At 38.2% G+C, this 25,139-nt stretch overlaps 1 protein-coding gene and 1 long non-coding RNA gene across 4 annotated transcripts in view; one reads left to right on the forward strand and one right to left on the reverse strand.

The window, feature by feature from the left end:
- The window catches only part of LOC135203122 (integrin alpha-PS3-like), a 55,776-nt gene extending 31,569 nt beyond the window's left edge, over positions 1–24,207 (forward strand). Inside the window, exons 11-17 of one of the 3 annotated variants that reach the window (XM_064232764.1) lie at positions 72–245; positions 835–977; positions 1,809–1,887; positions 3,238–3,370; positions 19,253–19,472; positions 22,272–22,441; positions 23,898–24,206. In XM_064232764.1, the coding sequence (XP_064088834.1) occupies positions 72–245; positions 835–977; positions 1,809–1,887; positions 3,238–3,370; positions 19,253–19,472; positions 22,272–22,441; positions 23,898–24,072 (1,094 nt within the window). In that variant the 3' untranslated portion in view covers positions 24,073–24,206. Of the gene's footprint in view, positions 1–71; positions 246–834; positions 978–1,808; positions 1,888–3,237; positions 3,371–19,252; positions 19,473–22,271; positions 22,442–23,897 lie in introns of all 3 variants that reach the window. The other 2 variants (XM_064232763.1, XM_064232765.1) reach the window with 2 other exon arrangements.
- LOC135203126 (uncharacterized) overlaps positions 1–25,139 on the reverse strand; it is a 228,735-nt gene that overhangs the window by 158,026 nt on the left and 45,570 nt on the right. The gene's annotated exons all lie outside the window — the stretch shown is intronic.

Raw genomic sequence — 25,139 nt, forward strand, 5'->3', positions numbered from 1 at the left:
TGATTCCAAAATTCAACTTCTCATGAATCTACCCTAGTTATTCTAATCCAATTCCTCTTTTCACAATTTAGATCTAGCAATCGGAAGCTTTATATCTGGACATGCTCTGGTCTTGAGGTCTCGAACAGTAGCATCACTAAGAGGACACTTGAAGTCTAATCCCCCAGCCTTGGAACTTGACACGACAGAATTCACACTCACTGCCTGCATTACATACAATGGCTACAGGGTTCCAACTTCTGTTGGTATGCTAATCGAATTTTTATTTCATTTGAGTGGTTTAGCTCCTATTTCATTTAGCATAATTTTAGCATCAGTAGATAAAGCAGAACCAGTTGTGTAAATAAAAGGGGATGGGAACACAATCACAAAGTGTAAGAGGGATAGAGAAAATCAAATACAATACTAAATGGAAAACGTAGGTCAGATCTGCTTATTCTTTACATTGGTGAGTTAGTTCATTGTTCCTTTATTTTCCTGTTGGTGAATGAGGAACCATAGTGTACTAATAATTGTTAAAAAATTTTATTATCCAAAAATGTATACTTGAGAGTCAGTATGATAAATGAAAAAACTCTTTGACTAATATGATGAAGCTATTTTGCATCTTTTTTTCAAACTGATTACATAGTATATAAAACTTTCCATAAAAACAAATTTACACTAGACAAGACTTGCTATCCCATCATTCTATGAACAGACTCCCATTTGCCAGATCTGAACCCTTTTACTCATGAAAAATAGTCAGTGACTACATGTACTAGAAGATAGCTGGGTTAGTGTACAGAGGCCTTTCAACTTTTGAAACTTCATCCGGAAATTTTTGTTTTTAAGATGTTTCTACATTACTCACTTTGGACTACGGGTATCATGCACCCAGGGCTTCGTTTCTGGATATCAAGCGACCACAAAGGAATGTTACACTAACATCCATAAAAGGAAGAGAGACATGTGAAACATTCCAAGTGAGTGCTCAGGTATGTAAAAAGAAAGGGAAGTGTATGCATTGTTACATTATATGGATATAGAAATAGGGATATGTAACAAAACTGATAGGTGATTTATGAAAAATTGGCTATAAAGCCAAGCACTGGGGCACTTTCAGCCAGTCAGCAGTTAAGACAATGGAAAGAGGTAGTTGGTGGTTGGCAGCAAGCTAGAAGATAGGAAGCAGGAATGGAGGCAAGTACGTAAAAGACTAAAATGTGGGTGCAGTTAGGGTCTGAAGGGATGCTGCAATCAACCTTTATTTTGTCTACACTGCCAAGTGAAGCGCACTGATGGCACTAACAAACCGGCCCCCTCCCCCCCTCAACCAGGGAGCCAAGTTCTTACAGGTATAGTTCCTTCACTCTAAACCTTCCATCTCCAGCCACTTTTATCATGATAAAAGGAACAAGGAAGAAACAGCAATGGAGACATAATATTAACTTGTAGTCAAAAGCAGAATTTATATCACAAAAGCAACCCCAGCTCCAATTACAGGAACAAAAAATCTTAAATCTGGACCAGCAAACAACAGTGAATAGATGGCTTTCATATTTTAGTCCATGTGCCTCATGTCCAATTGTCGTGCACCTAGGCTAAGAGAATTCCATCAATCCAAAAGTTTAATTATTAATAAGTATATACTAATGCAAAAAATCTTTGAAACCTACTATACACGTGCTAAAACCTGGCTTGAGTTTTTCTTAAAATAAATATCTGGCAAAATAAGTGTGGAGTTGTCTGTGTTGCTTTGACAACTGTGTGCTAATACTATACTGTAAAAACGTAACTTACCATCAATCTCATTTTCATTACCTTAGTCAAACAACGTGGATCCCAAAACACCAATCACAGTGAAGTTTGAATACAGAATTCCTGATTTTCCTGGAAACCAACTGTGTAAGTACAATTTTACCGTCATTCATTATTCTCTATGATTTCCTTTATTTGATTGGTATGAAGCTCTTACAATTGGCTCTCAACCGAGTCTATATCACTTAAGCAGCATTTATTTTTGTTTCCTAAATTATTTAACATTGTTCGTTTTGAGGGTTAGGCTCATTAATATAATTCATATTTCTCTGATTTGAACTGCTATGTCCATCTCTGATTCTTAACCAAAACTTTTCCTCATTTTTGTAACTTCATTATATATTCTAAAACATATGAGAGCTACTAAGACAAAAGAGATTACACAAAATGTGGTCTATCTGATGAATAAATGGTCAAGTTCTTTAAGGAGATTTCCTTCAGTTGATAATTTTTCATGGCGTTTTGAATTTAAGATAAAACCTTGTTGAGCTAATTTGTCCTCCAGAAAACCGATCTGAGATTGTATATTTATCCATGGATCAGAGTGCTTCGAGGTGACTCAGTTATATAGGCAAATAATGATGACAGGATGATGAAAAGAGTATACAATTCGTTCATGAAAAAAGGAGAAGAAAACTTTCCAAGAGAAAGATGGATGTGCAGTGTGAACCCATTAAAGGGCTAAAAGTTTTGCATATTAAGACAATGAAAACAATGTATATTTCCTGATAAATTACCACTGGAATCATATTGAGCATTGGACAAATTTTTGAAACATAGTTTAATAATATGGCTGTGCTCAGTTGTCGTTCATTTATTCAAAAGCTGAAAATTTCAGCCATTTGAAAATTCCTCATTCCCTGTCCTTCATACAACAGCATCATTAATGTCAGCAATTCAGAAATTTACCTCTTCACATAATCATTTGATACTCACTGCCATTCACAATCAACATAATGACATCTCTACCCATCTTTCCTTCGTTCCCACCATAACTGAAATACAGATCATTTGATGTCCCTAAAACTTCCTAGGTCCATAACAAATTTAGCTTTCGAATTTCAATATCTGTGATTCTGGTTGATGGATGACTTACACCCTGAAGTGAGGCTAATATATCTATTGTAATCATCTATGGTATTCATTAATCAATATGCGTATTCTATAACAATGGAATTAAAAGACATCAAAACTTAATCCTTCATCAGGCTGTTCAGCATCATTTGATTACTAATCACTATATCAAAGGCTTAAAACTCTCTGAGTGAACACTCAGGTTACAAATATAACAAATGTTACTAACCAAAAACTATAAGTACAGTAGTTATCAATTCGAACATAGTATAAATACTGTACTTTTGACAACATTTTCACCTAAATTATGAGCTTAGTCACAATTCATGCACTGTTGACATTCATAATACTTCTTGTTTTCAGATCAACCCAAGACTGACAACACTGAACCACAGAGCTTCACCAACCACATTCGTATTGTAACTGACTGTGAAGACAATGGAAACAGCATATGTGAGACTGATTTGCACGTTGAAGCTGAATTCATAAACCTCAGGCAAGAGAAATCTAATTATTAAGTGTCATACATTTTGTCCTTAACACTACAGTAATCTCTCTCACATAAATCAATACAAAAAGGCCTTCTTCAAATCATACATTCAGATTCTTCAACCTTTAAGTTCTACTATATCATGCACTGCCATGAGTATAAAGCATGTATTGTACATGAAAAAGCGTACTATTTCTGACAGACAATAACACTGATGAGATCATCTTTATCATTACAGGAAAGTAAATAATAATACTGAAGCATAAAAATGACATTTTTATGATAAAATTAAGATTTATATTTACTTACCAAGTAATCACAGTGCTTACAGTTTCACTCGGCATTGCAGTAGCGCTAGTATTGGTGCAGTTAACTAGCCCCGCCCACTTTCAGGGTAAGAGGGAAGAGGCAGGGCTTTGATTCATAATTCCTTGGTAAGTATACTGTAGTATATAAAACTTAATTTTATCATAAAAATGGCATTTCTATATACGTATGTAACTTATCAAGTAGGTAATTACATTGCTAAATCCCAAATTGACATTGAGGTGTGATATGAGTACCTTCTACCCCAAAACATTATTTATGATACATTACGAGTTAGAGAATAGAAAATAATAGCTTGGTACAATGCTTGTTGCTCCTTACTGATAAGAGAGCTGCTACAGATAGATACTGCCTCTGGTCAGCATTCATCTTATCTATGTAGGTTGGCTAATTGGTCAGATGCACCTCTACAACACTGGGGCTTTGTAGCAAAGATGAACACTGTGACTACAAAGCATAAAAGTAAGGCAGTCCTCGGTGATCGGCAGACTCAGTTAATGGTGATCTGGTTTTATGGGGCTTGTCTAGTGCCATAAAATCTGCGATTTTTGGTGCCATAACGTGCTGATTTCTGGTTATTGGCACTAATAAGAGTTATGGTGCTGATATATACCCAATAGTTATCGGTGTCAAAATCCGGTTACAAGCGCCATAAATGCCATAAATAGCCGGTTTCAGTTAATGTCGACTTTCACCTATCATTAAGATTTTCGGAACTTTTCAAGAAGTTCGGCAGTAAGGAGGCTTTCGCGCCCATGTTGGAGGCGCCGTTTCTCGCGGCTGTTCTGGAATCGTCGGGCGTGTTGTGGAGTGCAACACACGCCTAAGTGGCCGGAGAAATACCGCGTTTTCTGATGCAATACCTCGCCTAGATTCATCTAGTTCTAGGGAGTCCTAGTAAACTTGGGAGTCTGTGACGCTCGCCGTAGGCTCCGCCCCCAGAGTGCCGTATAAATACGACGAACGAACTTTGGAGAGCAGTGATCGTAAGAGGAAGAGATCGTCAAAGAGAGAGATCACCAGTTAGTAAGAGCCACAGATCAGATTATCAGTGAGAGATCAGCAGCAGTGATCGTCAGAGAGAGACTAGAGATGAAGGAACCGACGAAGTATCAATCATCAGAAGAATTGTTCGAGAGTTGGTTGGATATTGGTCTAGTTGTCTTCAGGAGTGGACGAATTATTCCGTGTTATTGCGGTGTCGAGCAGACTTCAGAGAAAGAAAGGTCTTGCTACAGGTTTTGGGGAGTTCCTGCCTTTCAAGTAGACTAGTTTCTCCAATACGGAGTCAAGAGGACGTCTGCAATTGCCGCTCTCCTTTTGTGAAGCCACCGCTACGAGTCACTAAACCGTCCTGCAAGTATTTGAATTACCTCACTGTTCCCCCAGTACATGCAGTGTAAGATTCTATCTTTTTATGTAAATAGGAGATACCATTTTGCATTTACCTTTGTTAGTAAGCTTGTAAATAAACCTTTGTTGTGTTAGTGTTTCTTTCTATATTCATATCCCCAGTTTCAACTGTTGGTGTTGAAATATTTTTTTTTATTATTTCATATCGAACCTGAAGCAGACCTCTCTCAGAGGCCGTTACATTGTGTCGACCCTTTCCAGGATATTTCGACACCGTAACATTGTCTCTGAGATCTCAGAGTCCGTAACATTGTGGTGACCTTGCCAGGATATCAACACTTTAACAGTTTGAAAAAGGTAGAATATAGAAAGAATCAGAATGAGTGAGATGGTGAAAGAGTTTATTGAGTCAGGTAAGCTACTAAGTCTAGAGGGGAATGATCTCCATGAATATGTGGAAAGAAAAAAAAAAGAAAAGTATGAGAGAGATGAAAGAGCAGCTGAAAGAGAAGTGAGGAAAATGCAGCGTGAGAGAGAAATGTTGGTAATGCAGCAGGAAGAAAGAGAAAAAGTACGTATGCATGAGTTGGAAATTGCTCGGTTAAGGGAAAGTACTCGTAACAGTCGGACAGGCGAAAACGAAAACGGAGCTGGTAGGTTAGGTATCAGTTCAGTGTTGAAATTACACGTAGTACCAAAGTTTGATGAGGAAGATGTTACGACATATTTCATGTGTTTTGAGAAGTTAACCCTCTTACGCCGATTGGACTTATTAAACGTCGAGTCAAAATGTCTCCTGTATGCCGATTGGACATATCATACGTCGGCTCAAAAAAGTTTTTTAAAAAATTCGCGGAAAAATACTTATAGGCCTACCAGCCGAAAACTTTTGTATCACGCGCCTTGGGGGATGCTGGGAGTTCACGGATCAAGGCGTTGTTTTATTTACAATCGCTACGCAGGCGCGCAAGCGCGAATTTCTTTCTTATCACACTAAAAAGTATCAGTGACACATCTCGGAAATTATTTCGTCACTTTGACATAATTTTTGCACCATTTTAATTATCTTTTACATGAAGTATTATATATGAAAATGTGCGCAATTTCATGTAAAATACAACAATAAAATACTCATGATTGTAGCTTTTATCAGTTTGAAATATTTTCATTAAAAATACGGATAAGTGCAAAAATTTCAACCTTCGGTCAACTTTGACTCTACAGAAATGGGTCGAGAAACGCAATTGTAAGCTAAAATTCTTATATTATAGTAATATTCAATCATTGCCTTCATTTTGCAACAAATTGGACGTCTCTAGCACAATATTTCGATTTATGGTGAATTTATGAAAAAACTTTTTCCTCACGTTCGTGCGATAACTCTTCCGATAAATTTTTTCGTGCGATTGTCCTAATGTTTGCACCCTTTTAAATTTGCCGTTACATAAAGTTTTATATATGGAAATGTGCGCAATTTCATGCACAATACAACTAATAACAACCCATGGTTGTATCTTTTATTAGTTTCGAAATATTTTCATATAAATAACGTTAAGTGCAAAAAATTCAACTTTCGGTCAACTTTGACTCTACCGAAATGGTCGAAAAACGCAATTGTAAGCTAAAACTCTTATATTCTAGTAATATTCAATCATTTAACTTCATTTTGCAACGACTTGGAAGTCTCTAGCACAATATTTCGATTTATGGTGAATTTATGAAAAAAAAAAAAAAAAAAAACACCATTTTCCTTACGTTCGCGCGGTAACTCTTCCGAAAAAATCAGAATTTTTTTGTGCGATTGTCGAAATGTTTGCACCATTTAAAATTAGCTGTTACATAAAGTTTTATATATGAAAATGTGCGCAATTTCATGTAGAATACAACTAAAAATGATTGAAGGTTGTAGCTTTTCTCTTTTTTCGAAATATTTGCATATAAATCACGATAAATAGAAAAAAAACCACGTTCGGTCAAATTTGACTCTACCGAAATAGTTGAAAAACGCAATTGTAAGCTAAAACTCTTACGGCCTAGTAATATTCCGTCATTTTTCTTCATTTTGAAACAAATTTGAAGTCTCTAAAACAATATTGTGATTTATGGTGAATTTTTGAAAAATATATTTACCTTCACTCAGCGCGCCGATTCGCGGCCGCAAGTCTCCGAAATACGTACATCGCATTATCCTAATATTTGCTCCTTTTCATATTAGCCTTTTTATAAAGTTTCATATATCGAAATGTGCGCAAATTCATGAAAATATAATAAAAAATAATTAAAGGTTGTAGCTCTTTTCATCTCCGAAATATGTGCATATAAAAAAATATATATATAAAAATTTCGACATTCGGTCAAATTTAACTCGTCCGAAATGGTCGAAATCTGCAATTCTAATCTAAAATCCTTACAGTATCGTAATATTCAATCATTTGTATTAATTTTAAAACAAATTGGAAGTCTCTAGAACAATATTTAGAATTACGGTGAATTTTTGAAAATAACATTTTTTTACGTCCGCGCGTTACGAATTCGTACATTATTTTGTGATAATATTTTTCCGGTGTTGCTTTTATTGTTTTACTATGTATTATATATCAAAAGGATTGCCATTTAGTGTACAATACAACGAAAAAAAAATTAACTCGTTAGCTTTGACCGTTTTTTGCACAGCGTGATTTGAATACAATTATCTATGAATTATTTTTTTTTTGCTACCATATATCACATTATTTACATATGATAATGATATTATTTTTCATTTCTGATGATTGCATACTAAACTTCAGGCAATGAAAAAAAAATGAGCCAAAAATGAACTCTTAATCTTTAAAACTAAGCGCGCTGTGATTTTTTGAAAAAATTATTTTTTCCGCTTCCGCGCTCACTCCAAACCGGCGCCGGCATACAGGAGAGGTTTTGAGTTTTAGGGCTTCAGCGTAAGAGGGTTAATGGAAAGAGTAGATTCTCCTAAAGAAATTTGGACTTTATATCTGCAGTCAGTTTTGAGTGGTAGGGCACTTACAGTGTATAGTTGCATGTCTAAGGAGGAATGTGATAATTACGATATCGTGAAAGAAACTGTTCTTAGCGCGTATAGGCTAGTACCGGAGGCGTACCGTAAGAAATTTAAAAATTTGAGAAAGGATGAAAATATTACGTATGTAGAATACGGTAAGAAGTTAGATAGGCAGTTTTTTGATTGGTTAACTTCTGCTAAGGTTGAGGATTTTGACGGTTTGAAGAACTTAGTGTTGTTAGAAAACTTCAAAGATAACGTATCCCCTGAGATTAAACTTTAAATAGAGGATAGGCAAGAAGTATATTTTGCAGGAGCATCTAGGCTAGCTGACGAATATAGTCTAACTCATAATTTGAGTGTTAGTAAGAAACGAAATGATCCTTCGTCTGGTAGAGTAAAAAGCAGTAAAGGTTTCAGTCCTAGTAATAGCAATGCGAGTAGAAGTGACTATTCCTGTTATACATGCGGAAAACCTGGTCATACGTCTAAGGTTTGTAAGAGTAAAATGGCATCTAGTGGCTCAGAATTAACTTGTTTCCGATGTAATGGGAAAGGGCATTTAGCGAGGAATTGTGCAATAGAAAAGGACGGTAAGAAACCAGTGTCTCTAGTTAACCTTTCGTCAAGTAGGAATGATGTGATGAGAGAAACTAGGAAAATTTTTGGTGAATTTCTGTCAGAAGGCGTAGTTTCCTCTCTTGCAGGAGTAGATTCGAGAGAAGTGGTCTTGCTTCGAGACACAGGATCTCCTGTCTCACTGATTAGAAGTGAGTGTGTGCCGAACAGGGCAGAAATCAATATGGAAGAGAAAGTCAAGTTGGGTGGATTTCCTAACACTTTTGTTCTTTGTCCTTTGTTGAAGTTGAATTTAGAAAGTCAGGTAGTGTCAGGAGAAGTGAAACTTGCCGTTGTGGACAGTTTGCCCATTGAAGGCGTTGACATTATTATCGGCAACGACTTAGCTTTATCCAAAAATGTGAATCCTGTTGTGAGGAATATTCCAGTGCCTGAAATGGTAGTAACTAGGTCGGGTTTAGATACAGACGTAGACTACGGTCATAATTTGTTTGAGGATTCGAACGAGTGTGAGTTCGTGGATTCGAACGAGAGTGAGTTCGTGGATTCGAATGAGTGTGATACAGGTAGCAAGGTTGATCTTGGCATGAGTGTGGCTGAGAGACCTAACTCTATCGTGGACAGTGATAGCCAAACGGAAGGTGTAGCTGTCGGAAGTAACGTAGTAAATGTACCTGTATCTAGTCCTAGTTACGGTGAGGAATTAGGCTCTAACATTTTGGATAAGGATGAGCTAGTCAAGTTGCAGAGAGAGGATGAGACCCTAACCCGAATTTTTGAATGTGAGCTGGATGATGATCTCGATGATGTGTGTAAGGAAACTTTTTGTGTAAAGGACGAAGTTTTGTGTCAAGTTCGTCCTAAGTCAGGTAGTGAAGGGGGAATCACAGGAAAATTAGTAGTTCCTAGGAAGTTTCATAAACTAGTTTTGAAGTTAGCACATGATGAGCAAGGACATTTGGGAGTAAATAAAACTTTCAAGTGTATTAGTAGGGTGTACTTTTGGCCTAAAATGAAAAATGACGTGAAGAGATATGCGTTAAGCTGTCACGAATATCAAATTGACAGGAAACCGATTCAAGTAATTCCCAGAGTTCAGTTGTGTAATATTTCTTCAGTAGGCAAATCTTTTGATGATGTAATTATAAATATGTTCGGAACTTTGCCTAGAAGTAAGGGTAGAGATGATTGCATAACTAATCTTGAGTATTATAAAAACAATTTAAGAGATGTTTGGCAACTAGCAGAGGAGAACGGAAGCACTTGGCACTTAGCGAAAGCAAACCCTTAGAGCGAAAGAGAGACATCTCTGTGTAGGAGATAAAGGTTTAGTACTAGTCCAGAAAGAAGGTTCCTCTTTATCTCATAATTTCGACGGTCCTTTTTCAGTTTTAGAGAAGAGGGGAAATATATATCATGGGTAAGAGTAGAGCAAAGGCAATGAATGTAAATTTGCTTCAGAATTATAAACAACGCCCCGTGCCGTGGCCTCCGCCCATGTAACAGTGTCACTGAGTGAGATTAGTTTTGAGAAAAACACAAGAGGTGTTTTAGTATTTATAAGTTTTAATCAGAGTTCAGAAAACGGAAAAAGTAAGAGAGAAGGATAATGTTATAGCAGATAGCCTCTCTAGTTTTTTTAGAATGAGTAGCCTAATAGCCGTTTTCTGTTATCGCATGAGTGAGTGTGTAAGTGGAAAAGCGTGCGTGTTTGACTGGATTAAAGCTTTATACAGAATTGTTTCCCTGCTGTTTGATTCTTGCTTCTCTTTAGAAAAAAAAAAAAAATCAGTTGATTTCATTTTTTTTCTCTTTTGGGGGGGCGTGTGATGTTAATTGCTTCATAGCAAAGGAAGTTAACCCTCTTACGCCGAAGCGGTAAAAAAAAAATTGTCTCCCGTGTGCCGGAGGTGTTTCAGAGTGAGCGCGGAAGCGGAAAAAATATTTTTTTCAAAAAATCACAGCGCCCTTAGTTTTCAAGATTAAGAGTTCATTTTTGGCTCCTTTTTTTGTCATTGGCTGAAGTTTAGTATGCAACCATCAGAAATGAAAAAAATTATCATTATCATATATAAATAATGCGATATATGATAGCGCAAAAACGAAATTTCATATATAATTGTATTCAAATCGCGCTGTGCGCAAAACGGTTAAAGATAACAAGTTACTTTTATTTTCGTTGTAATGTACACTAAATTGCAATCATTTTGGTATATAACACATTGTAAAACGATAAAAGCAACACAGAGAAAATATTATCACAAAATAATTCATGAATTTGTAACGCGCGGACATAAACAAATATTTTTTTCAAAAATTCACCATAAATCTAAATATTGTCCTAGAGACTTCCAATTTCTTTCAAAATGAAGACAAATGATTGAATATTACTATACTGTAAGAGTATTAGCTTACAATTGCAGTTTTCGACCATATCTGACGAGTTAAAGTTGACCGAATGTCAAATTTTTTTAAATATATATTTTTTATATGCAATTATTTCGGAAATAAGAAAAGCTACAACCTTCAAATATTTTTCGTTTTATTCCTACATGAAATTGCGCACATTTTCATATATAAAACTCTATGAAATGCCTAATATGAAACGGAGCAAATATTCCGAGGATGGTACGTACGCATTTCGGAGATTTGTGGCGGAGAATCCGCGCGCAGAGGGAAGGAAAGAATTTTTTTTAAATTCACCATAAATCTAAATATTTTGCTAGAGACTTCGAATTTGTTTCAAGATGAAGATAAATGACTGAATATTACTAGACTGTAAGAGTTTTAGCTTACAATTGCGTTTTTCGACCATTTCGGTAGAGTCAGTGCCGAACGTGGTTTTTTTTCTATTTATCGTGATTTATATGCAAATATTTCAAAAATGAGAAAAGCTACAACCTTCAATTATTTTTTGTTGTATTCTACATGAAATTGCGCACATTTTCATATATAAAACTTTATGTAACGGCTAATTTAAAATGGTGCAAACACGTATGATTTTTTCGGAAGAGTTACCGCGCGGACGTAAAGAAAATCTTATTTTTTTCATAAATTCACCATAAATCAAATATTGTGCTAGAGACTTCAAATTTGTTGCAAAATGAAGGTAAATGCTTGAATATTACTAGAATATAAGCGTTTTAACTTACAATTGCGTTTTTCGACCATTTCGGTAGAGTCAAATTTGACCGAAGGTTGAAATTTTGGCAATTATCGTTATTTATATGAAAATATCTCAAAACTGATAAAAGCTACAACCATGGGTTGTTTTTAGTTGTATTGTGCATGAAATTGCGCACATTTCCATATATAAAACTTTATATAACGGCTAATTTTAAAATGGTGCAAACATTACCACAATCGCATGTATGATTTTTTTCGGAAGAGTTACCGTGCGGACGTAAGGAAAAAGTTTTTTCATAAATTCACCATAAATCGAAATATTGTGCTAGAGACTTCCAATTAGTTGCAAAATTAAGGTAAATGATTTAATATTACTAAAATATAAGAGTTTTTTTTACCATTTCGGTAGAGTCAAAGTTGACCGAAGGTTGAAAGTTTGGCAATTATCGTTATTTATATGAAAATATCTCAAAACTGATAAAAGCTACAATCATGAGTATTTTATTGTTGTATTCTACATAAAAATGCGCACATTTTCACATATAATACTTCATGTAACGGCTAATTTACAATGGTACAAAAATTATGTCAAAGTGACGAAATAATTTTAGAGATGTGTCACAGATACTTTTTAGTGCGGCAAGAAAGAAATTCGCACTTGCGCGCCTGCGTAACGATTGTAAACAAAACAACACCTTGATCCGTGAACTTCCAGCATGTTTAAGGGTTAAAGGAAAGGAGAACGTATTTTCGAGAAGTTCGGCAGTAAGGAGGCTTTCACGCCCGTGTTGGAGGCGCCGTTTCTCGCGGCTGTTCTGGAATCGTCGGGTGTGTTGTGGAGTGTAACACACGCCTAAGTGGCCGGAAAAATGCCGCGTTTTCTGATGCAATACCTCGTCTAGATTCATCTAGTTCTAGGGAGTCCTAGTAAACTCGGGAGTCTGTGACGCTCGCCGTAGGCTCCGCCCCCAGAGTGCCGTATAAATACGACGAACGAACTTTGGAGAGCAGTGATCGTAAGAGGAAGAGATCGTCAAAGAGAGAGATCACCAGTTAGTAAGAGCCACAGATCAGATTATCAGTGAGAGATCAGCAGCAGTGATCCTCAGAGAGAGACTAGAGACGAAGGAACCGACGAAGTATCAATCATCAGAAGAATTGTTCGAGAGTTGGTTGGATATTATTCTAGTTGTCTTCAGGAGTGAACAAATTATTCCGTGTTATCGCGATGTCGAGCAGACTTCAGAGAAAGAAAGGTCTTGCTACAGGTTTTGGGGAGTTCCTGCCTTTCAAGTAGACTAGTTTCTCCAATATGGAGTCAAGAAGACGTCTGCAATTGCCGCTCTCCTTTTGTGAAGCCACTGCTACAAGTCACTAAACCGTCCTGCAAGTATTTGAATTACCTCACTGTTCCCCCAGTACATGCAGTGTAAGATTCTATCTTTTTATGTAAATAGGAGATACCATTTTGCATTTACCTTTGCTAGTAAGCTTGTAAATAAACCTTTGTTGTGTTAGTGTTTCTTTCTATATTCGTATCCCCAGTTTCAACTGTTGGTGTTGAAATATTTTTTTTATTATTTCATATCGAACCTGAAGCGGACCTCTCTCAGAGGCCGTAACATTGTGTCGACCCTTTCCAGGATATTTCGACACCGTAACATTGTCTCTGAGATCTCAGAGTCCGTAACAGGAACATAACCTCCGCTGATAACCAGGAATTGTCTGTAGTCAGTTGCCCCTGCCCTGGGCACAGAACTGACAAACCAAATGACCAGAAAAACAATTTGAATACCAGAAACACTATAAAAACAATTAAAACTAAGACTGGAGGGCTCTCCAAGCACAGTGGCCCTAGGCTCCCATTTCAACTCAACACGTAAGTTCAAAGTGAAAATGATAGATAGGAAGAAAACTTCCTACCTTCCTCACCCAACACCCTGCTAGCCATGGACAACTGCCCTAATGCACTACAATTAGTGAATACTATTTCCACATCTTCCAGATAAAGGTTGCAAAGACCAATCTACATTCACAATATTTAGCTTGTATAATTAATGAAAGGGATAGATTGTGTCTGAAGGCCAAGGACTTGGCGACCAATCTGGTCTCATGAGCTTTGGCTCTGACTGACATCGTCCTCCTCTCCAACTTGCGATTGGGCTTTGGTGATCAGATCTTTCATAAAAACTCAAATCCATTTTTTGACATGGCATGGGATAAATTCTTGACTGAGTATCACAATTGATCTGAAGGGCCTCAAATCCTCTCCATTCTGTGTAAATAGTATCTTAATGCTCTCACTGGGCATAGAACTCTCTCCTCTTTGTCTGGGCCTAATAATTGCCTTTAAACTTTGTATAATAAATGAGTGAAGCCCAGGTTTTGTTGGATCTTTATTCTTCACTAAAATCCCGAGGTGAAAATCCCACTCTCTTGTCAAGGACATGCAATTCACTTACCCTTTTGGCCATTGCCAAAGCCACCAGGAAAAGGGTCATTGGCAAGGTCCCTTAGTGAGGTAGAGTGAAAGGGTTCGAACCGGGGTCCCGAGAGCCATTTCAGCACATCAAAATTTCAAGAGACTGTCTCTGACCGTCTGACCCCATGGATTTGGAGGTATCAAAAGACTTTATGAGGTCTGAGAGGTCTTGATTAGCTGAAAGGTCCAAACCTCTGTACTGAAACATCAAACTTAACATTGCCCTGTAACCTTTAATTGTAGAAGAGGAAAGACCCCTAGATGTCAAATACAGGAGGTCTGCAATATCCACTAAAGATGTCTTTGAAGACGAGATGTCATGTCTTCTACGCCAAGCCTAAAGATTGTCCACTTGGCTTGATAAACCTTGTCAGAAGAGGCACACCTACACTTTGCAATTGCTGCTGGAGCTGTTCTTGAAAACCCCTTCTGTTTGGGGGAGTTTCCTGACAGTCTGAATCCTGCCAGGGCCAGAGTAGATAATCCTTGGTGAAACCAGCTGAAGTGAGGATGTTTGAGCAGACATGTTTTATGTGGTAATAGCCTCAGAAAATCTGTCAGCAACAAGAGGAGATCTGTGGAAACCATTCCTGTCATGGCCAGAATAGGGCCACTAGGGTCATTGTGACATTCGAATGGGCAGAAAGGCGTAAAGATCCTTGTCTGACCAGTCCTGCAATATAGCTTCTGTCGTCCAAGCAAGAGAATCTGGGACTGGTAAACAAAAAATTGGAAGGCGATAATTCTTTAATGTTACAAACAGGTCCATAACAGTCTCCCCCAGTTTCCAAAAATCCTCGCACACTTGAGGCTGAATTCTCCGTTCTGTTGTCCACCCATAAAAGAAGAGTTCTTGCTCCTTCGTAAAGAGAGAACAAATGCATCCCTCCTTGTTTCTTTATATACATCAGGTCTGTCATATTGTTGGAATGTACTGTCACTGCTTGACTGTGGACTACCAACACTAAGTGTTGTAGGCCAAGTCGAATGGCTGTCATTCCTTTGAACTTTATGTGCCAATGCCTCTGTTCTTCTGACCATAGTCTTGATGCTTCCTGGTTGTCTAACAGGGCAACCCAACCTAGATCTGATGAGTGTGCATAAAAGTCAAGAAGATCTCCTTTATTTCTCACATAATTGGGAAGACAAATGTATCTGGATGTGTCTTCCTGTCCCAGCTGGCCTGCAAGCAAAATTGTTGAGTTATCATTTGAAGCCTTTTTAAGTGAACAAACTGCTCCATTAAGGCTAAGGTTCCGAGAAGGCTCATCCATTGATTTGGCCAAGGTCTGACATGCGAGAAACTCATTGACTTTCCTCAGGCAAGACTGAATCCTCTTGGGGGATGGAGAAACCTGAAAACTCTGAAAGTTTATCAACATCCCCAAATAGAATCATCAGAGATGGAACCAGCTGGGACTTCTGAAAGTTGACTGGAATGCCTAGCTCCTGTGCTAGTTGAAGCATCTTCACAATGTCCTCCATGCCCCTCTTCTCTGATGGTGAACAAAGGAGCCAGTTGTCCAAGAAGAGGGGGAGATATTTATTCTCATCAAATGTAAGCAATTGGCGAGCCTAGCAATAATTCACGTAGAAACTTGTGGAGTGGTCGAAAGGCTGAAGCATAATGCTTGAAACTGGTACACTATCTTGAAAAACAAATTGCAGGTACTTCCTGGACTTCCGATGTACCGGAATGGGAAAGTAGGCATCCTGCATATCTATGGATGCCATTCAGTCACCCCACTTGGACGACATGACAGTGACTTTCCATCCAGAACTTTATTTTTTCTACAAAGAAATTCAGGGTGCTCACATCTAACACCATATAGACGGTTGTAAAAATGTCCGACTCTGTATCTAATACTTCTTCGTGCCGGAAACCTCTCAGAGCCTACCAAGTAGGTGGTCAACATGATGGGTTTGTTGATCAATGGGGTTTTTTCTCTGGATGGAATGGAATAACCTTCCTTGAACACTGACACAATCCATTCCTATGCTCCCCTTTTGCTCCATTCCTTCCTACCAGCACATGAAGGACAAGATTCTCACTTCTGGGTTAAGGGTTTGGACGATGACTTCTTGAAGGATTGTGTCGAGAATCATAGGATTGTTATAGGTCTGGACTGTGATCTGATTGTGCTACCTTGAAAGGGCAGTGGCTGAAGGGGAGAAACAGTCCTGGTACTGATAGGTGCTGGATCTCTGGGGCATCTAGATGATAGTGCTAGAAGGTCCTGTGAGATTTTCTTCTGCTGCTCAGAAGAAATGTCACTCACTGTCGACTTAAGGGAATATGTGCTGACAATTGAGAGGAGAATAACAGGACAGACTTCTGTGAAGAAGTGATACTCTTCATTGTAAAAGAGCACCAGAGTTCGCTTTTCTTCAATACATATACGTACTCCTAATGCAAAGAGTGGGCAACTCTCGAGTACCATCCCTTATGCCCTTGTCCATGCAAGAAAGGACATTCAGTCAATCCGTCACAATGTCTTCAGGTAGCAGGAAATAATTTTTGATCTTTCAGGGTACAGTGCCCATCTACCAATCCAAAAAAACTTAGAACCTTATGAATCCTGAAAAGTTTCTTAAGAGATGATTGATCTCAGTAGGGGAGAACATCACCTTGGTTTAGTTAAAAGCCAACTTGTGCAAGGAGTCTATGAGATTCAAGAGGTCTCCCTGGGATGTGGCAGTCACTCCCACAGAGGGATCTTCCCTGGTTTCATGCGCCGAATACATCCATTGCACAAGACATGTGGGGGGGATAACTAAAGGAAGACTTCCCCTATTCTCTCTTCTCAGTGAGCCAGCTGTCCAACTCGTTAAAAGCCTTCCTTGCCAAAAAAGAGAGCGCCATCTTCAGTAGCCTGGTGTCAGCAGACTTATCAGTACATAATGAAAAAGTTGAAGATGAAGAGACAGGAACTGCAGGTGAGAAGAAACCCAGGAAGTTATGCAGTAAATACTTCAGTAAGGCCACATAAGTGTTGATTCATACTATCCTCCTCACTATGTACTGCATCCTCCTCTGAAGAAACAGGAGATAACTGTAGAGACCTAGGCTCCTGGTTAGAAGTAGGACATTTTTGAAGCAAACTCATGATATCCAATAACTGACACTGAATAGGAAACATCAAAGGATCTGGAGAAGTGGATGGAATAGCTGTCACCAAATGTTTGGCATCTGGTACCAAACACGTCGGAGAATATGCAGAGCATTCCGAAGAAGGCAAAGTCAACTTGTGTGCTGCACTTTGGGCACTATAGGGCGCTCACATAATGGAGAGCACTGAAAAGCTAAACCTAGCTCAGGCAAAGCTAGATAATCTAGCACTACTGGGCGCTCGGGTACTACTAGCTGCTCGGGTGCTAATAGGTGCTCAGGCACTACTGGCCGCTCAGGTGCTACTGGACACTGACTGGTTCCTAAAAGCTTAGCTGCTCATGCACCACAGGGTGCTCAGGTGTCATTGGGCACTTAGTCAGGTGCCACTGGGTACACTGGCGCCATTTGGAGCTCTTGAGATTAACAGGAACATTTTGGGGCAGACAAACGCCTGGGTTCCTACACAGGCAGTTCCGGAGAAAAACGTTCCAGGGAGTCTCAGAAACTACATGAAGGCTGCACTGGCTCTCTAAATTTCTTATAAGGCATTGGTTGGGAGAGGACAGAGTCTGACGCAGTCCTTTTCAATGGCCGAGATTCATCACTAAAGCTCCACTGGTGCTTCTTCTCAGGCCTGGAAGCCTCAGAACTTGAAGACAGCCTATGCACTTCCTTCTGGATGCCTTCCCAAAGGCCATCCTTCATCACGACCTGGGACGCTGCTACATGTCCGACTGTGGGGATACTGTCCGTGGGCAGACCCCACCAACCTTCCTATGGCCTCTGATATGACTGCTTCCAGATGCAGGGGAGTATGCCAGTGACCTTTGCCTAGGAGTGTCGGTGGGATGAACAGCCACCTCCTCCACTGTTTCTTCACTAACCCTTTTATTATCTTCTTCTTCATCCATAAGGACACGCACTAGGATAACCAACTGAGTCACTGTATCTACAATTAACATCATCTTAGCTTTAAAATTACACAATTTTTAACTCGATGGCAAAGGGGTCAGGTTCGGAAGCAGGGGAGCCGAGTTGAATAGTCGAAGGACTGGGAACAGGTAACAGCAGGAGCAGGCACAGAAACATTAGGAATACTGCATTATCAATATAGAAGACTTACCTGAATTATCTACAGTCCTAGAATCTGCCATCAATGTCTCGGCTCTAGCAGCCGCCTTACATTTCCTATCCCTGTCTAGCTTAGCTAAATGGGAACCCAAAACCTTCAACTTTTTAGCACCCCACTTGGAACATTCTTCACAAGTTTTGTCAACTGAACACTCCTGTACCCTACACTATACACAAGGTGTGTGAATCATACTTCTCTTTAGTAAGTCTAGTATTGTAGCCATTGCTATAATACCTTACGCTAGCAGCACTAGTGTCAGACATCTTGAAAAGTCAAACTCCATCTTAAAAGGAGTCAAAATCAAGAATAAGTCCAAATATTGCAAAATAATTATCTCTATTAGAGAACTAGTCAAAATAACAACAAAGCTGTGGCTACTAATACTTCACCAAATAACTTTCCAAAGGCAAAGTGTTTTAATTCAAAATCTAAGCAGACCACTCACAACCAAACTTCAGTCGAGAGCCGGCAAAAAACAATGGAATTCCTTCCTGAAGTTGTTCCTCTCTTACCCCAAAAGTGGGTGGGGCTAGCTAATTACACCAATACTACTATTTTCAAAATTTTTAAGCTGCCAGCAAGTGAAACTGTAAACAATGTAATTACTTGGCAAGTTACATCTATAAAACCAACAGTCCTTTTGTTACTCGGATCTATTAAAAGCTTTATGTATAGAGAACTTCAAGGAGGCTGATCAAAAACAAATAGATCAGAAACTTACACTTTCTCATTGTTTTTAATCTCCATTATTTTTTCAGGGAAGAGGACTACCTAGTGATTGGAGGAACCAAGCAACCAGAAATGAAGATTTCTGTCCGCAACACAGGAGAGTCTGTATTTCTGCCGAATGTCTCCATCAGTGTACCAAAACCTTTTGTTCTGTTCTTGCCCACTTCTCACAACTGTGAATTTTCCAGCAAAGATGACAGATCACATCTTGTTTGCCAGCTCAAAAACCCAATTCAGAAGGAAAATCAGGTCAGTAACTTCAAGTACTAAATGCCTTAATGGTGGCCAGGCCTGGAAAAAAAGGGAGGGAAAAGTGGTAGACTCAGCTCTTTATACAGTGGATAGATTATAGATGCATCAACAAAAAACCTAGGAAGATAATTCTGTAGCTTGGCAGTAAGGTAAATATTCTCACAATACCATTTTATGATTGTTAGGTTATCACAAACCTGTTATTGCTCAATCTCCTGCAGCTATACTCCTTGTTCATCCTAGCATGAAAACTATAAAAGAACAGGCCCTTGCATATAACATCTGTCGATTGTTGGGTACACCAGTCTCGTTTGTTACAAACCTAAACTCTTGGACCTCTCATCTAATTTTGAATTTCTAGGAAAGACCCCTCCAAACAAGTTGGTATGTCACTGTCTATGAGGGAAAAAATAGTTGGTGAATCTGTATGTCATTTTTCATCACAAAACTTATAACTCAACACATATTCAAGTGCATAATCAGAGGCTTGATCTTACACTAACTGACAAACATTATCATTCATACCAATACTATCACCACCATATTGATATCTGACAAATCATGGAAAATAGTCAAAACTGCAAATGGAGCACAAACCCATTTCTGAATATAAATTTGACATTAAACCAGCGAAACTAATAAAAGATGAGACTGGGTCAATAGTTAGGTTAGCCATTCCTGGGGCGTCCATGAGAGTGGTCCACAGATCTTCAGCCCGTTTTTGCGTTCTTTGGTGGGTATCCTGGCTAACAGCTCTAAATTTCATACAGCTGACAAGCCCCAATTTCATAATGGACTTATGTTATAGAATTAAGCCTACATAAGGTAAAGTTTATCTGATTTCAAATGATACCTCTTGAGGTGGGTTCCAGAAACATGAAAAACATATACATATACAATAATGGCATTTTTGTAGTACGTACAGTATGTACCTTAGATAAAATTCTTTGCTCTATTTCAGTCATTATTTATTTATAATAGCCTTATATTTCATTATGTACTTTTATCAATGAATTCATTTTTATTTTTGTTCCTGTTTCCGTCTTGACAAAATTTAAAAAAAGGCAATTTTTCTAATCTGCATCCTTGCCCTCTACCTTTGCCTTAATTTTCCTCTTATACCCATAATAGATTCACATTCTCTTATATGGTTATGGTTATAATTCACTCAGTATTCCACTGACCAGAGCAAGTTCTGAGCTGGCTTTATACAATATAACCCTCCAAGAAACCAGTTATCCCATTTGTGATGTCAACAACCATCACCTTGCATGATTTCAAGATTCTTTCACTGCAATACTAAGATATGAAATTCTGTCTCAACTTCACAGTCTTATTACATACCTTCTTTTGAAAGCACAGTTGCTGATAACCAGTTATTGTTATCCCCTGGGCCATCATTCCTGCTCAAGAATGAGAATCCTTTAAAGAGGAAATCTCCTATTCTTATAAGACTACTCAGTTTAGCAGACAAAACATTATGCCCAATTCAAGCACTTAAGGATTACCTAGAGGTCACAGAAAATGTTTCAGAAGGTCCAATTTTTCTACATCCTAGCACGAACAAACCATTCTCTCTACAAGGGCTAAGAATAATTTAAAAAGGGTAACCCACATTCCTTTCCTAGATCACATGATATTAGGAAAGTAAGTACATCATTGGCCTTTTTTAGAAATGTATCATTTGAAGTTTCTGAATGTACTGGGTAGTCATCAGAGTCAGTATTCTTAAAACACTACTGCCATGAACTGGAACAAATTCGAATGCACTGTGTATCAGTAAGTGGTACGGTTAGTCCTGACCCCATAGGGACCATGACAGAAAACCAGTGTCTCCCTAATGGGTGGGTATGTTGACTATCACTGGGGGAAGGTGCGTACGCAACCATACCCAGCATACTTAGGTAAGTCACCATAGAACTTTATGCTAAAAGTATATCCTATGAGTTTTCATTATCTTTTTTACTGAAACTAGTGGCTGGACATTTGCCCCTGAAATGACTTAATCTTAAAACTTTGAGATATTTGGGATGAAAATTTGTGAGCTTAAGTTTTTCGTCACCTGTTAATTTCTTAGTAATGCTCCTTTGAAGATGAAACAGCGACTACACTATCAAAAAACAGGTTTTGACGTAAGAAAAACCTATTTTTGGTAGTTGCTGGTGAGTCCTCAAAACCCCCCACTTCCCTGACAAAAAACCATGGGATTTGGGCAAAGGTGCATCCTGTGTTGACCAACAGAGTAATGATTTTTGGTCTTTTGGCCGGCTCGAACATTAAACAAGATGGCCGATGCACATGCGCAATAGTCACTTCTACAGGTTTTGACGTAAGAAAAGTGGGTACAGCTTTCGCTGAAGACAAGAAAAAATGCCTCCTTGTCTTTAGAGTCCAGTATACTCTATCATTTGTCATAGTGTTTATCATTATGGCTTAATACCTGGCTAAAAGACCAGGCTAAAAGATATTTCTTTGATATTAGTCAGATCACCTTGGGGCGCTGGCGCACACCAGGGAGGGTAACTCCTTTGAGGACGAAACAGCGACTACCAAAAATAGGTTTTTCCTACATCAAAACCTGTTTTTTTTTAAGAAGGTCCAAGACTTTATTTTTGGTTAGATCCCATTCTTTTCCCTTCTTCCCTTCTATTTCATTCTTTCTTCATGTCTGATATAAGGAAAAGCACTTTGTTATATCTCCCCTCGCCCTTCTCTTGATATATTACATGAAGCCCCTGTTTGACAACTCTGTATGGCTTCAGTCACTAAACTCAGAGCAAAATATTTTCTTTCCAGGATACCATATCAGTTTTAATTGACCCAAGCCAGGTAACAGATGCCATATCATCAACATTGCTGACAGTTAATGTGGAGGCAGCAGGAGAAGGCATTGAACGGGATGCACAGGATAATCACAAAAGTTCAAAAATTCAGTTGTTAGCAGAAGCGAAGCTGAAACTCCAAGGGTAAATATTTATGAACTAAGAACAATCCCAATACTAGCCACAAACAAACATTCAAAGATCTAGGTACCAGCACCAAACATTGGATAAATGCTGTGCTAAAATCATTTATGTACACCTACATACATTACACGAGTGACATACAGCAATTCTTGATGTACATTCTATGTGTTGACTGCATGTTTATATATATTTGCAAGCACTTCGAAGCTTTTTTAGCTGATATTGCACCCCTTGCACTACTATGCATAGAGCATAGCACTATTGCATATTATAAAGAAGTTCATGAGCACAGATGCACAAAAGATTTTATAGGAAGAATGAGTTATCTTTATGACTTGCCTTAAGTTCACAATTTACATCATTTAAGAATAATGAATCATGATCATATACATAATTATGACTTGCATTTTACCTAGATCATTCAGCCATGTCGAGTCTAATACAGTAAGCTGAAAGAATGTATCCATATTGGGATTGGCATCCCATAAAATAGGTTAAAAGTTTACTCAAAAGCCAATTTTTCTTTAACATTTTCACACTCAGATTATGTTAAACCCAAACAATGCCTAAATGGAAATCAAAATATAATGCAGTTTTTATGGTAAAAAGCTGAAATTTTTCTTAGTATGCAGTATCACTGCCAGAGTTGCAGTCATGCCCCTCTCCAAAATCCTTGACATAGTAGCTATTGATGTATATATGTACACAAATTAATATCTAGTTAATTGAAAGATAAAGATGCAGTATGAGAGTTTTACCTTCCAGTGTAAGAGATGACAGGGGTACCTGGTGCCCAAAGCAAGATAACAGTGCCAGTTGCTTGAATTAACAATTACACAATCACACATTAACTCATATAAACCTTCATTTTTAAAACAGTCTAAAAATGATCTCCTCCAATACTGACTGGTCAATTTTAATAATGAAAAAATAATTTCCAGTAAAAGATCTACAAAGGGACAAATATGCTTTTTTGGACTGCCAAATGAAAAGAGATGAGACTATGGGGAGCCAATAAAACAAGATATAAAAGCCACAGGACAACACATTTGGGGGTAAACAAGGACCTCCACTACAACCCTTTTATACCATGTATGTCCAAGACACAGTAATGGAAGTATCTTGGGAGTACGTGATGAGTGTGTTCTGGTGAAACACTTCTTAAATTGAACCATTAGATGGGGGTGGGGATAAGCAGAGATCTGTGAAAGCAAAAGCATATGAAAGATATATGGTCGAACCCTTTGCTTTACATGGCACTGGAAGCGATAATGATGTCCTGTCGTAAGTCCAGTTTACTACATAATTTCAAAAGTGGAAGTTATTTTATACATACCATCGGCTTCCTTTTTATCTTATATAAAAGGAATAATAAGCTTCAAATTTCAACAGCATCCACATATTACTATTGCATAAGCTTTTTGTTGCTCGACAAACTTTAATTTTATGTTCATAGGTATTCACGCGGTGAGCAAATCCTCTACCACCGGCTCGATGAGGACACAATCAACACAAACAAACCTAAAGCATCTTTCACTCACTATTACTCGGTAAGTTTGGAGAGTCATGGAAGTAAAGCTTTTCTAATACATAGTACTTTGACAAATTGTATGGATCTGTATGATGAGTAACAACAACAGACCTATACACCACTCACTGTAATGACAGTACATATGCTCTTTACTTTTCACTACAGATAAGTATAAGATATACAGTCTTTTGCTAAGTTTACTGTAAAGTGTCCACTCTGTTCAGTATCCAAAGAGGACAGAAGGCTAATGATTGCAGCAGATATCTATGTATCTAATAAATACTTAATGCTGCAAACCTTATCCTTGCAACAAGTCCCTCAGATGTTCTTATAACAACAGTAGCAACTACCACAGTTAAAAGCACAGTACATATATGGATATGCACCTTTGTCAAGCAATATTGAATGATGAGCACAACAAAAGAATTTACTTCAGTATGTATTCTAATTTAGCATTCAGTGACAAAATCTGAAAAGATATTTGAATAATAAAAATTTCTTTTTATGCAAAAGCCAACACGACAGGAACTTTTAATTCTAGCTAGGTCAAGGTGAGAGATAAAGAGACAGAAAATCGCTGGTGCTAAAATGCAAAAGAAGCAATATACCTGCCAGTTTAAAGAAAAAAGATTACAAATACTTAATAGTATGATATAGTTCATACATGAACAAACCTTCGGTCTTAACAAAAGGATAATTTCTAGCAACTAGCTGGATCCGGTTAAAAAGCAGATGAAAGCTAGGAATCTTGTGATATCTGGCAACTCATGCGTAGATCATGTGAAGAGTGGTCAAGGACCATGCACCTACGCCACCACGTCAGTCTTTTCTTTAACCGCCTGGATGAGAGTCGTGGTCAACCTCTCTCGGCCTTTACCCGGTTCTTTGCCCGTTTCGTTTGTGTTTAGTGTGTGTGTGTGTGTGTGTGTGTGTGGGTGGCTGATATTATGGCCTCTTTTGCTCCTTCTCGGCCTTGTCAACGTGTGTGCCCCAGAATTCCAGGTTTCACGTGTCCTCGTTTTTTGTCTTTGCGGTGACCAATCCCCACATCATGTGTAGCAGGTGCTGTTCTAATTTTTGTACTATAACGAATCCTTGCATGGAATGCCGGGCATGGCCTAAAGAGCAGTGGAAGAGAGAGCTTCGGCGGGTTTCAACTCTTCCTTC

Source organism: Macrobrachium nipponense, chromosome 33 (assembly GCF_015104395.2).
Source record: "Macrobrachium nipponense isolate FS-2020 chromosome 33, ASM1510439v2, whole genome shotgun sequence".
In the NCBI taxonomy this organism is placed as follows: domain Eukaryota; kingdom Metazoa; phylum Arthropoda; class Malacostraca; order Decapoda; family Palaemonidae; genus Macrobrachium; species Macrobrachium nipponense.